Source organism: Mus musculus, chromosome 10 (assembly GCF_000001635.26).
Source record: "Mus musculus strain C57BL/6J chromosome 10, GRCm38.p6 C57BL/6J".
NCBI classification, from domain to species: domain Eukaryota; kingdom Metazoa; phylum Chordata; class Mammalia; order Rodentia; family Muridae; genus Mus; species Mus musculus.
In genome coordinates, this window is record NC_000076.6 from 41,915,543 (window position 1) to 41,929,789 (window position 14,247).

Sequence of the window (14,247 nt, forward strand, 5' to 3'; positions counted from 1 at the left end):
CATTCTTGGGTTTCCCAGCCAGTAAGCAACCTAATAAATCTTTTACTATATACAGAGAGAGAGAGAGAGAGAGAGAGAGAGAGAGAGAGAGAGAGAGAGGTAGGAGATACACACACACACACACACACACACACACACACACATATCCTATTCTTCTAAGAACCCTAACTAATGCATACACTAAAATAAAGAGAGGTAATATTCTCACTTTACAATATGACTCAAGAAATTTAGTTAATTGTCTAAAGTACCCCACCCCCAGCAGCAGAGAGATAGGAGTCAAAAAGGGATGCCTTATAGCTAACTGTGTACTCTCTAATCTGTTATATCATCTCTCTTGGATATGTTCTAATGAGGGGGACAGCCCATCTAATTCGGTTACTATTTCAAATGAAAAGAAAGGTACTTTTTCATCTGTTTTACTTCATTCAAGAAGTAGATGGCTGGGGCTGCAGTATGGCTCAGCAGTTAACAGCACTCGCTGCTCTTCCAGAAGGCCTGAGTTTGGCTCCAAGCACCCATGTCCAGCAGCTTAAAACCACCTGTAACTCCAGTTCTAGGGGCTGATACCCACTTCTGGATTCAAGGAAACACACACACACACACACACACACACACACACACACACACACAGACATACAACATGTGTTTATTCAGACAGACAGACAGACAGACACAAATTAAAATTTTAAAAATATTTTAAAAGTAGGGGCTGGAGAGATGGCTCAGTGGTTAAGAACACTGGCTGCTCTTGCAGCAGACCTGAGTTCAATTCCCAGCCCCCACATAGAGGCTCACAACCATCTATGACAGCAATCTCAGGGGATCTGATGGCCTCTTCTTGCCTCCACAGGTACTGCATGCACAGGGTACATAAATATACATACAGGCCAAACAAACAAAAGAAAAAGAAAAGCCCTAAAAATCTAAAAGGACAGATGACCTAAAGCAGTAGTTCCTTTTACTCCCTCGCTGGGGATCAAACCCAGGGCCTTGAACCTGGGAGTCAAGTGGTCTGCCGCTGAGCTACATCACCAGCCCTCCACGTAGCTCTCTCTCCTCTCTGCTTCTTCCTTCTCTTAGGACAAGGAGAGCAACTCATGTCTTGATGTAGTAAGAGCTACAGCAGAGGGTGGGCCACTCTTCCCGTGGACAAAGCCTCCGTCTTCATTGCACTGTCCCTTAGCTAGTGACCTGACAAGCTTGCTCACTCCAAGGTTGTCACTGGGATCTTTAAGGGTCTTTTCTAAGTGTTTTCAAAGCAAATAGAAAGAGAAGTCTTAGAAATGCATATATTTCCATCTCATACCTCTCATAGGAGAATATATATATCCATTTTCTGTAATACCTAGAAAAAGAGGTGCTTATTTCTTTCAAAACACTTAGGCTATTCGCTAAAATCAGTACTTTAAAAACGCTCAACGTATGTGAATACTGAAAAGCTTCCATGCTTTTACCATTTCCTGAGCGTGAGGGCGATCTGCCTTCCCAGTTCTGCCCGTGGCCTGTGTCTGTCGCGTTAGAAAGAAGGGACAGGCAGGGGCTCCAGGAGCGAGTGGTGGCTCTGGATGCGTTGCAGAAGCTGCTGGGCCACAGGCTTGAACTCCGTTTCCCAGTGGAGCCTGTGGTAGCTTTCTAAGTCTTGGTCAAAACTGCCATTCAGGGCTAGTTCTTCATCTGCATCAGAAAAAAAAAATCAAAATTACAACAATTCCTTGGCATGTGACTGCACAAGATAGAGTCCATTTCCCATGGCAGGACTCTCACTCCGGGTCACCTTTAATATCGCCATGATGTGACGACACAGATGCGATTTATGATTAATAGGTGTTTGTTTGTTTGGTGTGTTCATTTTTGAGACAAGGTCTTTTATGTTGCCTAGGACTTAAGTTAATCTATAAATCCTAGGCTCACGTGATTCCCTTGCCCTGGATTTCCCAGGAGAGGACACCAGACTCACACCACTGTACCCAAGAAAGCTATTTTAATGGGAGTTTGTTTGAACTTCAGAAATACTTAAGAGTGTGTGTGTGTGTGTGTGTGTGTGTGTGTGTGTGTGTGTGTGTTTACTTTAGGTCTTTTGTTGTTCTTCTTCTTTTGTGGGGGGTGTTTTTTGAGACAGGGTTTCTCTGTGTAGCCCTGACTATCCTGGAATTCACTCTATAGACCAGGCAGGCTTTGAACTCAGAGATCTCCCTGCTCTTGCCTCCGGAGTGCTAGGATTAAGTGCACGCTGCACCAGGCTCAGCCCGTCAGTTATTTTCATTTTATTATTGACATTACTAGTGTTTCTGGGTGTTTGCCCTGGTTGGTGCCCCGTGCACCAAGCCCATGTCTGGTGTCTGTAGAGGTGAGAGGAGGGCCCAGGATTTCCTAGAACGGAAGCTAGAGATGGTTGTGAGTCTCTCAGAGTGCTAAGGATTAGGACAAATGGCCTGGAACTCCAGCCCCTCCCTCTGCAGCCTCTGCAGTGCCTAGTGCTGGGAATTGTAGCATGCACCCACGTGCCCCTGCAAACAGTGTCTTAACTTAAAAGGGCACTAATTTGCTTTGTTTTTAGAAAAGAACCATTCGATTGAAGTGAATTTTTCTTTCAATAATCTCTTAAGTTTCACCTATTAGTTTGCATCTAAATCTCCAATCACAATTTTTCAAAATAACTGAAGACAAGATGGCTTCTTCATATGGGCTTTAGAAAGGTTAATCACTTTAATCACACCAACCACCACCACAACAACAACAATAACAACAAAAAAAATCCCTAACCTATACACAGCATCACAACAATAAACTCACAAAAGCAAACTGCACACATCTATTTGTCTCTGTTTGGCAGCTTCCTGAGAGGAGTTTGTGGCGGGCCCCAAGAAAAGCTCTTCAATAATGAGTTTGTAAGAAATGACTTTGGGAGCTGAAGAGATGGCTCAGTGATTTAAAATGCACACTATTCTTGCAGAGGGCCTGAGTTCGGTTCCCAGCAGCTCACAACCACCTCTAACTCCAGCTCCAGGGAATCCAGCATCCTCCTCTGGCTTTTGTGAACACATGCACATGTGGCATACACTCACACAGACACACACAGATACACTGAATATATATTTGTATACACATTATATAATATATTGAATACCTTGGTATTCAATATATTGATATTGGATATTGAATAGATAGGTAGATAGATTAATACATATATATTATATCCTGTGTGTGTGTGTGTGTGTAAGTGACACTAGGGAGTTTTAGACTATATGGCTATATTGAAGATTGTCACTCTCTGAGTTTTATTTCAGTTAGGTAACTGTCAGAGCTCTACTTTTATCACATCTATTTTCAAAACCAACACTCACACTTCACAACAGGGTTTTGTGATTTAACCTTGTTCTGTTTTTCTCATGGCCAGTCTAATCCTCAGCTCCTTTTAAAAGGACTGAAAGTCAAGTGCCCCGCCCCCACATGCCTGCCTCACTGGCATTGTCTGGCACAGCACAGCCATGGCCCTTGGCTGAAGGCAAGTCCTGAGAGCCACAGTAGTGAGCAGGGCCAAGCCACAGCACAGACTACAAAGTCCACAGGGCCCAGGCCTTGAGATTCATGAGGAGGGGCTGGGGAGACTGCTCGGTGGTTAGAATACTTGCTTCACACATGTGAAGACAAGAGTTCAGGCCCTCAGACCCTGAAACACTGGCTGTGTTGGCACACCCGTATCCCAGTCCTGAAAGGCTTAGACAGGGGCTCCTTGGAGCAAACTGGCTCCTGAGACACATCAGTGAGCTCTGGGTTGAATAAGGTAGAAGATGTAGTGAGGATGGCTCTCACTCTCAGCCGTGTTCCCCGCATGCACACATATGCACACTCAGACCCATGAAAAAGAAGAGAATCATGAAAAGAAACCTCTATGCTTTGTCCCATGAGCTGGCTCCCTGATCAAGCTGAGCTGATTTGGCTGGTCCTGATGGGGATTTGCAGGAGACATATGCCGGGCACAGAACGAAACAGAGGAAAGCAAAGGGCAGACGTGGATCCTCTGATGAAAAGACCCACCATTCCCTATAGTACCACCTTAGGCAGGTCGTGAAACTTCCTAGACTCACCTTCTCCTGAGTGACTGCGCCTGGCTAATGACCTCAAAACTATTCTGGGTGTATGGACTGGACTTCTCTCACAGAGCAGAGTGAGGCTAGCCTGGATGACTGAGTGGCCCGTCGCTACACCATTGTAGTGTTAAGATCCTAAACAAAGAGCTTGTAACAGCAGCATCACTCAACAGGAAGCCAGCACCCCTTGTAGCCAATCACAGCTCTCATCAAGCACCTACTCTGGATGAAGTGATGTGATTTCCCTCCAGCGGCTTCAGTGGGTGAAGAGAAAGTTTACAAAACCATCATAAAGGGGAGATCACATGGGCCATGCTTCATGACCGGCTGCTTTATTAACAGCCCAGGATTCCTGTGATCCAACCACAACCATGGGCTTCAACGGCTGGGAGAATGTGTCGGGGCCCAAGGCTGGAACAGCCCCATGGGAAACGTGGGAATGGAGTGTGGGCAATAGGCCAACTACAACCAGATACCCCCTGGGGATTGTGCCTGGCCCAGGTGCAACTCTGCCACACCTTTCTGGCTGGTCCTTACAGGCTGCCATGCCCATCACTCACAGCTGATTGTCCCAAGCTTAGACAGCTAAGGTCAGTCTTTCAGGGAAGAAAACAAAACCTCAGCTTACTGGTGAGTGGCTCCCTAAGCCAGCCATGTCTCTCTCCCTGAATGGAAGACACAGGGAAGAATATCAACAGCAAAGGAGACACAGCAGCAAACACTGGGTGTGAGAGTGGAAGCCTGAGGCAGGGGAATGTCTGAGCAAGCACGAGGTAGGAGGGGCAAGGGTCCTGAGCGGATGGATCGATCCAAGAAACCCTCAGGAGACTTTCTCCTTCCTGCTAGTTCTTCCCTGGACTATCTTCATGAACTAGAACAGAGGTCCCCCATGCTGGAGCCAAGCCAGCATTTAAATCATGTACTCCCAGGTTGGATGCAGAGGCCCTGAAGCCAGAACTGCTAAGGTAGCTCCTCACCCGCCCACTGACTTGACTCTGCAGCTGATTTCCATGCTCAGACTCCATGGAACTGAACTCGGACAACCTGTGCAGGCACCCCTGCTTCCTGCCACCCGAGAAACCTCTGTGTCCGCAAGGACGCTGAGGACTTCAGCCATTTACAACTGGATCCATTCTTGTTCTTCCTCTGAATTTTAAAGCACGTACACACATGCCTGCATACACCTTCATGACAAACTCCTTTTAACTGCCAAGCAGATCCGATTCTTTCAAGGAACTTCTGAACGTCTGTTCCTGTCCAGTAAGGTTCTGCTGCATCCCCTAGCATTCACAAAGCACATTATCTGTCCTTGCAGTCTTGTCTGGAATCAGGCACCGTATTAAACTCTTGGTGTAAGGATGCATTCACTCCTAGGCACTCTGAATGGAAGGCATCAATTAACTGAACTTGGGATTACAATATAAACGTAAAGAGGTATGGTGGTTTTAATGAGAATGGCCCCACAGACTTGAACACTTGGCCATTAGTGGCACTACATGACAGGGACTAGGGGGTGTGGCTTTGTTAGAGTAGTGTGACCTTGATGGAGGAAGTATGTCCCTGGGAGACAGCTTTAGGGTTCCAAAAGCCTGAGCCAGGACCAGTCTCTCTCTCCTCCTCCTCCTCCTCCTCCTCCTCCTCCTCCTCCTCCTCCTCCTCCTCCCCCTCCTTCTAATACCTGGAGATGTAGAACTCTCAGCTACCTCTCCGTGTCTGCCTCTCTGGGTGCTGCCATGCTCCCTGCTTGCAAATGCGTTAAGCCTCTGAACGTGTAAGAAAGCCCCAATTAAAATCCTTTCTTTTATAGAAGTTGTTGTGGTCACTGGTGTCTCTTCCCAGAAACAGGACAGTAAGTAAGCCAAGAGGCTAAGCCCAAGATTTTAAAATTTACAAAGGATAAAGCAAGAACCTACATTTTGGAGCTGTTCGGTTGGCATACTTTGGGGTCTTTTGTAATGCTTCTGTTGTGACAACTGTCTAAGCCTTTCTGAGACTGAGCAGACTTCATCACACTCTTGTTTTAGAGACAGAAAGACACGCAATAAAAGAGAGATACAGTATTCAAATAGCACCGTAAGTACAAGCCAGAAGGATGCAAGCCCATGACTTCTTAGTTACTCTGGGCCTTTCCACATAGCTACGCTGGTCCATATATAACTGGCTAATCGTGGACCCTACCTCCATGTAGGGAATAGAATCTGCAAAATTATTCACTCTTCAACTGACCTAAATTATTGTTTTTAGACCTAACCCAGGTTGGAAAAAAGCTAAAGAAGAAGATGACCTTCACTGTATATGCTTTCTTACCTTCTGAGCCCAAGGACCCCACTGCGGCGTCAAGTCCTTTCACAGTCCCTTCTCCAAGTGATAATCAACACCACTAATTAACATATAGATTCATCTGAAACCATGACTTCATTCAAAACAGCCTTTAACCGTATTTTCTTAATGATGACAGATACTGTATGCTTTTAAACATACTTACCTAAAAATGTCGACAAGAGGATGAGGAGTGTGTTGGCGACATCATCTCCAAAACACTCGGATGCGTTGGTGATGTTTTCACTGAAGTTCCACAGCGTCTTGCACACCAGGCAGGCCAGCTGCCAATCACTAGGGCCGAAGTCTCTCAAACAATCCACTAACCTGAGTAAGAAGTGCGGAACTCAAGTGTTAGTTAGTGAGTGGGAATTTGTCTTCGGGTTTTAGATTGTTATCATAACGGCTGGGCTTCTGAATCCCACATGATCATCATTCACATTCATGGCTACAAGTTTAACTGACTACGAGGTTTTCACACATGCGCCTCTGAGGTGTCGCTAAGTGTGGGGTAGGCTCTAAACACCCACTCCTCTGGTGGGAAGATCGATGGGCCCCCAACCTCCCAGGAAAAGCATGTTCCTGCCGGAGTCCTCGCCTTGAAGCTTACTTTTTAATGCCACCACCTTCTTTCAGAATGGCTCGCTTCTCCTTGTCCACCGTGAGATTCAGGAGGACCCCACAGGCAGAGAAGCAAATGTCCTGGTGCTTGGCTTCCAGCAATGTGATCATGAACTTGTGTACTGGGAGGGCAGAGGACAAATGTAGACCAGTGAGCACCCGGGACCACCAGGCCTGCATCCCAGCTGGAGCTGGCTTTACAAATGAGGTGGGCTAGGGGTAAGAGAGTGGGAAGGTGCGGCTTGCCACGCTGGATTCTGGTTAGTGTGGTGAACCCATCCCTCCTAAGTTTATCCCATTCCCATTGTAGACCCAATAACACCCGCCACTTTTAGAGCCAATTCCTGCCGTCTACAGCTTCTGGCCCTATTTCTGCTACCACTGACCCAACAGCAGCTCCCTCTCCAGGGAGATGAGTCCTCACTGGTGGGAAGAAGGGAACATGGGTAATATTTCTTTCCTTTTTCTGATTGTTCTCAAAGGCCTTTTTGAACCTCCAGTTGTAACTCTAAGGCACAGCCTGAGGCAACAGATGAGATCTTTCCTGATACCTCCAAAACACAAGAGATGCTTAGACTGCTAGAAACTGGCTTGCCCAGCTCAGGACTGCTAGTGCAGGAGCAGTGTAAGTTAGGGGGTGGGGCCACCATTTTCCCCCTTACTCCTAGGGGATGGAACTATGGACTGTGAGTCCTGTTTTCTCATACTCAAGTAGGGGTCCAGTGACGGGATCAGTGTGTAGACGGGGGGGGGGGGGGGGGGGGTTGGGGGGAGTAGGGGGGGGTAGGGGAGGTGAACACCACCACGTCACACAGCCTTAAGTCTATTCCAGTATATTCCAGTATCCCATGCTGTCCCCATTCGGGACAAATGTAAAGTCTGGTTCATCTCAAAACAGAAACCAACATCGCACTCAAATCGCCTAAACTTCGAGTTGCTAAACTGACTATTGGCAAGAATCACGTGCTTAGGATCTTAACGAGCCGGGCGTGGTGGCACACGCCTTTAATCCCAGCACTTGGGAGCAGAGGCAGGCAGATTTCTGAGTTCAAGGCCAAACTGGTCTACAAAGTGAGTTCCAGGACAGCCAGGGCTACACAGAGAAACCCTGTCTCGAAAAACTAAAAAAAAAAAAAAAAAAAAAAAAGGATCTTAAAAGTCATTAACTCACCATTTTTCTGCATGAGGAAATTGCAGACGTCATGGTCCTGGGAGAGATTTCCGAAGACTCGCACAGCCTCCAGAATCCTCTCCATGTTGTTACTCACAAGGAGCCTTAAGAGCACTGCATTTGGCAGTCAGAGAAAACGTGGGTCAATTTAGAATAACTTCCAAATACCATTTGTACTTTCTACCAGTACTACATAAATGTATGTGTGCATATTAGAAAGCAGGAAGGAGAGAGAGAAAGAGGAGAGAGAGAGAGGGAGGCAGTACCAGAGGTAGTGAGGCTTCATAATGTAGACCAGGCTGGCCCTAAACTCACAGAGATTTACCTGCCTCTGCCTCTGGCATGCTCCAAGTTTTACATATCTTTAAACTTACACTGGTAATATTATTCTCTACTTCTTCCTATAACTGTATTTAAAAGTGAATGATAAATGTTATGTTCTCAGTATTTGGTAGGAGACTAGTTAACATTCTTTTTAATGGTGCTAAAATACAAACCTTGAGGCATTTCAACAAAAAACTAAGAAACAAACTGTTCCCATGTTCAAAGGTTCGCAGGTATGTGGGGCAGCTGTCCCAGTAACTCCCCCAGGTGTGTGCTTAGGAACTAATGTCAAGACCTTAAGTGAATGTCCGTGAGGCCACGGCCAACTCTGAGCCTTACGTTCAGCAACATACAGCTTCCTGTGTTGTAGGACAGAGCTCTTCACTTGGTAGAAGGACAGATTGTTGATGGCTGCTATGGTGTTGATCACCAGCTCCTCGCAGTCGCCCAGTGACTTGGATTCTGAAACCAAGGAATAAGGGAGTGAGAAACGCCCACTTGCTCACTGGGCCCCGCAGATCCGATCCGGTGACTCCACCTTCACAGCAACAGACAACAGACATCGAGTTGGAGCTGGGAGCGAGTTGGGCTCCAGAATATGCTAACTCAACCCCCACAGCCATGTCTAGGAAAGTTAGGTGGAGCCCTATGTCGGCAGTGAGGGGGACAACACCACAGTGACCTGAGCTGTCCTGACCCCTCCCACGTGCCCTGGTCTCAGGGATCCAAGCTTGCTTCACTTCCCACATCCTGCCTCCCAGCAGAGTGGTCCTTTGAGAGTCATCATCCATCACTCACCATGAGCTCTGTTTTCCAGACAACAGATGGCTTCTTGTGTCCTCTGTCACCCAGCCCTGTCCCACCTCTGACTGATCTCCTTGCCTCCATATCCTGGGTGCCAGGATTACGAGTGCACCCACCATGTCCAGTTTTTTGAAACAAGGGCTTGGACTTTAAGTATTTTCTGGGACTCCAAGTAAATTTCCATGGGGCTGAACATGCAGCTCAATTGGTGGAGGGCTTGCCTGGCAGACACAGAGCCCTGGATTGATTCCCAGCACTGCATAAACTGGGCAAGGTGATATGCACTTGTAAAACCATTGCTTATGAAGTAGAGGCAGGAAGATTGGGAGTTCAAGGTCACTCTTAGCTACATAGTGAGCCTAAGGAAAACCTGGGCTATGCTATATGGGTAAGGTATTTGTAAATATATTTTGAGTCTTTGGGAGGGAGAACTGGTCCACGCTTCTACAGTGGTGCCCAAGCGGTGAGAGGTAGAGTCTAATGGGGGAAGGTTACATCACTGGGGAGCCCCTGTAGAGAGGGCAAGAAGACTTTTGGACCACCTTTTTTTTCTTTGCCCCACACCTCCCCAAAATAGAAAGAAAGAGACAGACAGACTTTCTCCCTGTCCCAACAGTGGAAAAAAAAGAAAGATCATGTAAGCACACAGTGAGTGAGTAGCCAGAAGAGGAGTTCTTTCCAGGGACAGAAATGGCTGCCTTGCTGACTGAGAACCACCGCTTCCAGATACACGAGAAATCAGTTTCTGCTGTGGGAGCCTGGAACGATGGCTGAACAGCTGAGGGTGCTTGCTGCTCTGCCAAAGGACCAGAGTTCAGTTCCTAGCACCCACATCTGGCAGCTTACAACCATCTGTAACTCCAGATCTGGGGACTCTGGGGACCCCGTCTGGCCTCTGTAAGCACCTCACACAGGCCGTATACTCAGGCACATTCGGACACAGATCGAAATCAATCTCTGTTGTGGCACAGTAACCTAGAAGGGCAGGGCATCAAGGAAGGGGACATCAGACAGGTGACACAGAACTGGAAAGAGAGAGGAATCCTCTTTGTAGGAACTGACCCTGGAAAACTTTAGAATTTTAAACTTCTGGCCAGTTTTTTTTTTTTCTCTTTGGATTGATAAAATTATTTTAAATTGTGCTGTGATTTAGGGCTGTGCACTGATGGCCCACACCTTTAATCTCAACACTTGTCTCACAGGAAGACAGATCTCTGTGAGTTCGAGGCCAGCCTGGTCTACAGAGTGAGTTCCAGGACAGCCACGGCTAAACAGAGAAACCCTGTCTCGAAAAAACAAAACAAAAACATCAAAACAAAACAAAACAACCTTTTAATAGTTTCTTTTATTTATTTATCTGCCTACTGAGTGTCACAGCCCACAGGGTATGTGAGGGAATCACAGCATGTAGAAATTGGTTCTTTCCCTCAACTTTGTAGACCCTGGAATGGAACTCTGGTTGTCAGAGTTGACTGCAAGCACCTTTATCTTGTGCCATCTCAATAGCCCAACACTCGTCCTTTTAAAGGGCATGATTCGGTGACTATACTCTTTGGTAAAGATTTATGTCACTATTGGTCTTATGGTTTTGAAATCTGGGATGCGATAAGGCACCACTAGGCAGAAAGGTTTTGTGGTGGGTTTGGTTTGGTTTTGAGATAGGTCCCATTGCAGCCCAGGCTGGCCTTCAACCTCTCCGCCTCTACTTCCCGAGCGCTGGGATTACAGACATGCATGGGTAGCCTACACGGTATAAGGGGTGCTGGACACTGAACCCCAGGCTGGGTGTATCAGGCAAGAACTCTACCAACTGATCCAACCCCCAAAAGTGTTTTTCCTTTTCACAGCTTAAAGAGGTTCCTTAAAGTGAGCCAAGCCCTCACCACGGCCTCCCACAGATCTGTCTCAGGGCTGCAGCTCTCACCCAGAGTTCTCAGCAACAGGCCCACCACCCGAGGGTTGGCGGCCAGCACTGGGCCAATGCGCGGGTGAATGGCGATGTTGGCAAGGACACGGGTCAGCTTGACCAACACGTCCTCGGCCTCTGCCTGTGGCTTGGCTTCTGAGAGCTGCAGCTTTGGTGAGTTCTCCTTGTGGTGATAGAAGCTCTGGAACAGCGTGAGCAGAGTTTCCACGCTCCCAGTCTCTCTGGAGAAAAGTTCCCGGGCCTGGTTACTCTTCGCTGTCAGGTTGCCAAGGATAAAAACAATTCGAATTACTAAGTCCTGCAACAAACAAAAGACAGTGTTACAAGCTCAGAGGAGCTGGAATGGTCATGGTCATCGGAAAGAATAGGCTCCCGTTTAATTTATTCATGACTTAACGAATGGTAAAATGGATCGCATCAGGCTTCTCCACAGTCTTGCAGTGTTTGAATCCCAAGATGGGTGAGAAGTGACAGGAGAGGTTAGGTGGCCCTGAAGGAGTGCAGAGTGACAGATGGGGCTCACAGGGCATGTGACCCCTCACTTTGAAATCTGAGTGGCCTTTAAAAATAAATATGTCATGTGAATTGAAGTTTCCACGCTAATATTTCCTCAGCATCCAAATCCTTTAACATGCACAAAACCTTCCTCTCACCCCTCAACACCCCGACTCCCCACTCAAGCACTTCCTAATAGTGGATGGGTTACAGCGGGGCTTCTTGACTTCAGCATTGTTGATATTTGCAACCAGGTTAGTAAGTCTGCCTGCTTGCCTGTCTGTCTGCCAGTCTGTCTGTCTGTCTGTCTGTCTGACTGAGGTCCCTCCTGCAGCCCATGCCCAGAACCACTGTGCTACTGAGGGACCCCATAGTAAAACAGTGACTGAGAGTTACATGATCGGCACTTTTAAAATTGTTTGCTAGCTTATACATATGTGTAAATGTACTTTTCTGAACACATGCCATATAATGAGTATGTATTTTTATTTATTGGCTTTGAGAAGTGGGCTCAGACTGCCCTTGAACTTTCTATGTACTCAAAGATGACCTTGAACTCTGGGTCCTTTGACCACACCTCTTGAGTGCTGGGATTGCAGGTGTGTGGTACCAAACCCAGTTATTTAGTACTGGGAATTGAACTCAGAGTGTTGCGCACGCTAGGTAAGCACCCTATCAACTGATCCTCACCCCCAAAAGCTCTAAAAGTGTTCTTAAGGGTAGGGAGTGGGAGGCTAAAATCTGGACTTGAGAGGATGAGGCAGGGGAATTGCCATGAGTTCAAGACCAGAATGGGCTACATAGCGAATTCCAGATAGCCTGGGCTAGAGAGTAAGAAAGAAAAAAGAAGACACATGAAGGGAAAAAGTAGAAGAAAAGGAAAACATTAAATAAAAACCTACAATGAGAAACTTTACAATTAGACACAGAGGGAAGGATGCTTCCCTGGCATGGTGCTGCTCGCTTGTAATCCCAGCACTAAGGAGGAAGACAGAGGGGTCATGAGTTCAAGGTCATCCTCCTCCACTACGTAGCAAGTTTGAGGCTATGTGAGCTACATAGCACCATGTCTCAGTAAACAGTTGTTTCCTTCATTTGACAATGGTACCCAGGATGTTGGATGGATGGATGGATGGATGGATGGATGGATGGATGGACGGACAGATGGAGATGATAAAGGAATTCTTGCTAAGGCCTATTGCTGGGCTGTGTGTGATATTTAGTATCCGGGCACTGATCCCTTCTACACTGAGTACTGCAGAAGCTGTGAAGGTCCTATGGCTAGCCAAAGTGGAACAGGACTTGACTCCAGGGTTTTCTGGACCCTGGGGTCCTCCCACACAGTGGTCATTTCTCCCCTCTGCCCTGCCTGCTTGCAGACAGCTAAGGATTTATCCTACCACCAAAGGGATTTCCACCATTCTGGCTTTGCTGTTCAGATTAATATTTACATCAGCCTTAAGGATATGGGCAGGGCCAAAGGCTGGGCACATTTTAAACAAGGTACAAAGAAACAGGTGGTATCCTGAAGTCCAGTGCAGAGGACTGGGTGTGGCAAGGAATCAAAGAAGATTGAGGGCAAAGAACACCTTTTTGATTCACCAGAGACAAATCTGCCAGTGCCAACATGTTCCTGCTTGTTCCTGAAGGAATGTCCCTGGTGCAGCTGAGAACCACTTGCCAACATGAAGAAGGGCAGAGTCCCACTCTGTGGCAAGGACTGGAGCCTGTGTTTGGGTGGGGGTTACATTTTCAGAGATAGTTCAACTCTCGGCATGCTGCAGTCACCCAATTAGGGGAGCCTCCCTCTGCTGCACCCCTGGAAAGAAAGCATTCATTCCCAGCTCAGGTTTAGATGGGCAGGTCTGGGAGTGTGCACACCGAGACGAGGATGTTGGTGTTCTGAACAATTCACGATCTGCCTGGCAAGCCCAGGCCAATCTATGAGGGGAAACCCTCTGCAAAGAGCAAGACAGCAAAGGAGATGGATTCCAGATAGATAGTCACGGAGACACAGGGTCTCTGGACCCCTAGCGACTATCATAAGAGTGAATGAGTGAGACACATTGTATAATTAGAGTGCACCAACGTCTTAGCTAACTGCACCGAACTGCGTCCGGGACAGACCTTACAGATTCAGAGGACTGCAGGGGAAAGGCTGCTCAAAGCTGGGAGTAGGGGTGCACACCTGAATCCCAGCTTCATGAGGACGGTGAGTTCAAAGCCAGCCTAGGAAACATAGTAAGACAAGAAAGAAAGAAAGAAAGAAAGAAAGAAAGAAAGAAAGAAAGAAAGAAAGAAAGAAAGAAAAGAAAAGAGAAGGAAGGAAGGAAGGAAGAGAAGGAAAGAAGAAAGAGAGGGAAGAAGGAAGGAAGGAAGGAAGGGAGGGAGGGAGGAAAGAAAGAAAGAAAGAGAGAGAGAGAGAGAAAGAGAGAAAGGAAGAAAGGAAGAGAGGAAGGAAGGAAAGAATGGCAGATATACAGAAAGAGAGG

The 14,247-nt window shown here is 47.1% G+C and overlaps 1 protein-coding gene across 8 annotated transcripts in view; it reads right to left on the reverse strand.

The window, feature by feature from the left end:
* Armc2 (armadillo repeat containing 2) overlaps positions 1-14,247 on the reverse strand; it is a 109,920-nt gene that overhangs the window by 7,080 nt on the left and 88,593 nt on the right. For 7 of the 8 annotated variants that reach the window (NM_001034858.3, XM_030244989.1, XM_006512653.3 and 4 more), the window contains 6 exons: positions 11,258-11,558; positions 8,869-8,991; positions 8,206-8,319; positions 7,024-7,156; positions 6,580-6,740; positions 1-1,677 (listed from right to left, as the gene is read on the reverse strand). The exon at positions 1-1,677 is cut by the window's left edge and continues 553 nt beyond it. In NM_001034858.3, the coding sequence (NP_001030030.2) occupies positions 1,520-1,677; positions 6,580-6,740; positions 7,024-7,156; positions 8,206-8,319; positions 8,869-8,991; positions 11,258-11,558 (990 nt within the window). In that variant the 3' untranslated portion in view covers positions 1-1,519. The remainder of the gene's footprint in view (positions 1,678-6,579; positions 6,741-7,023; positions 7,157-8,205; positions 8,320-8,868; positions 8,992-11,257; positions 11,559-14,247) is intronic. The other variant, XR_003948649.1, reaches the window with a different exon arrangement.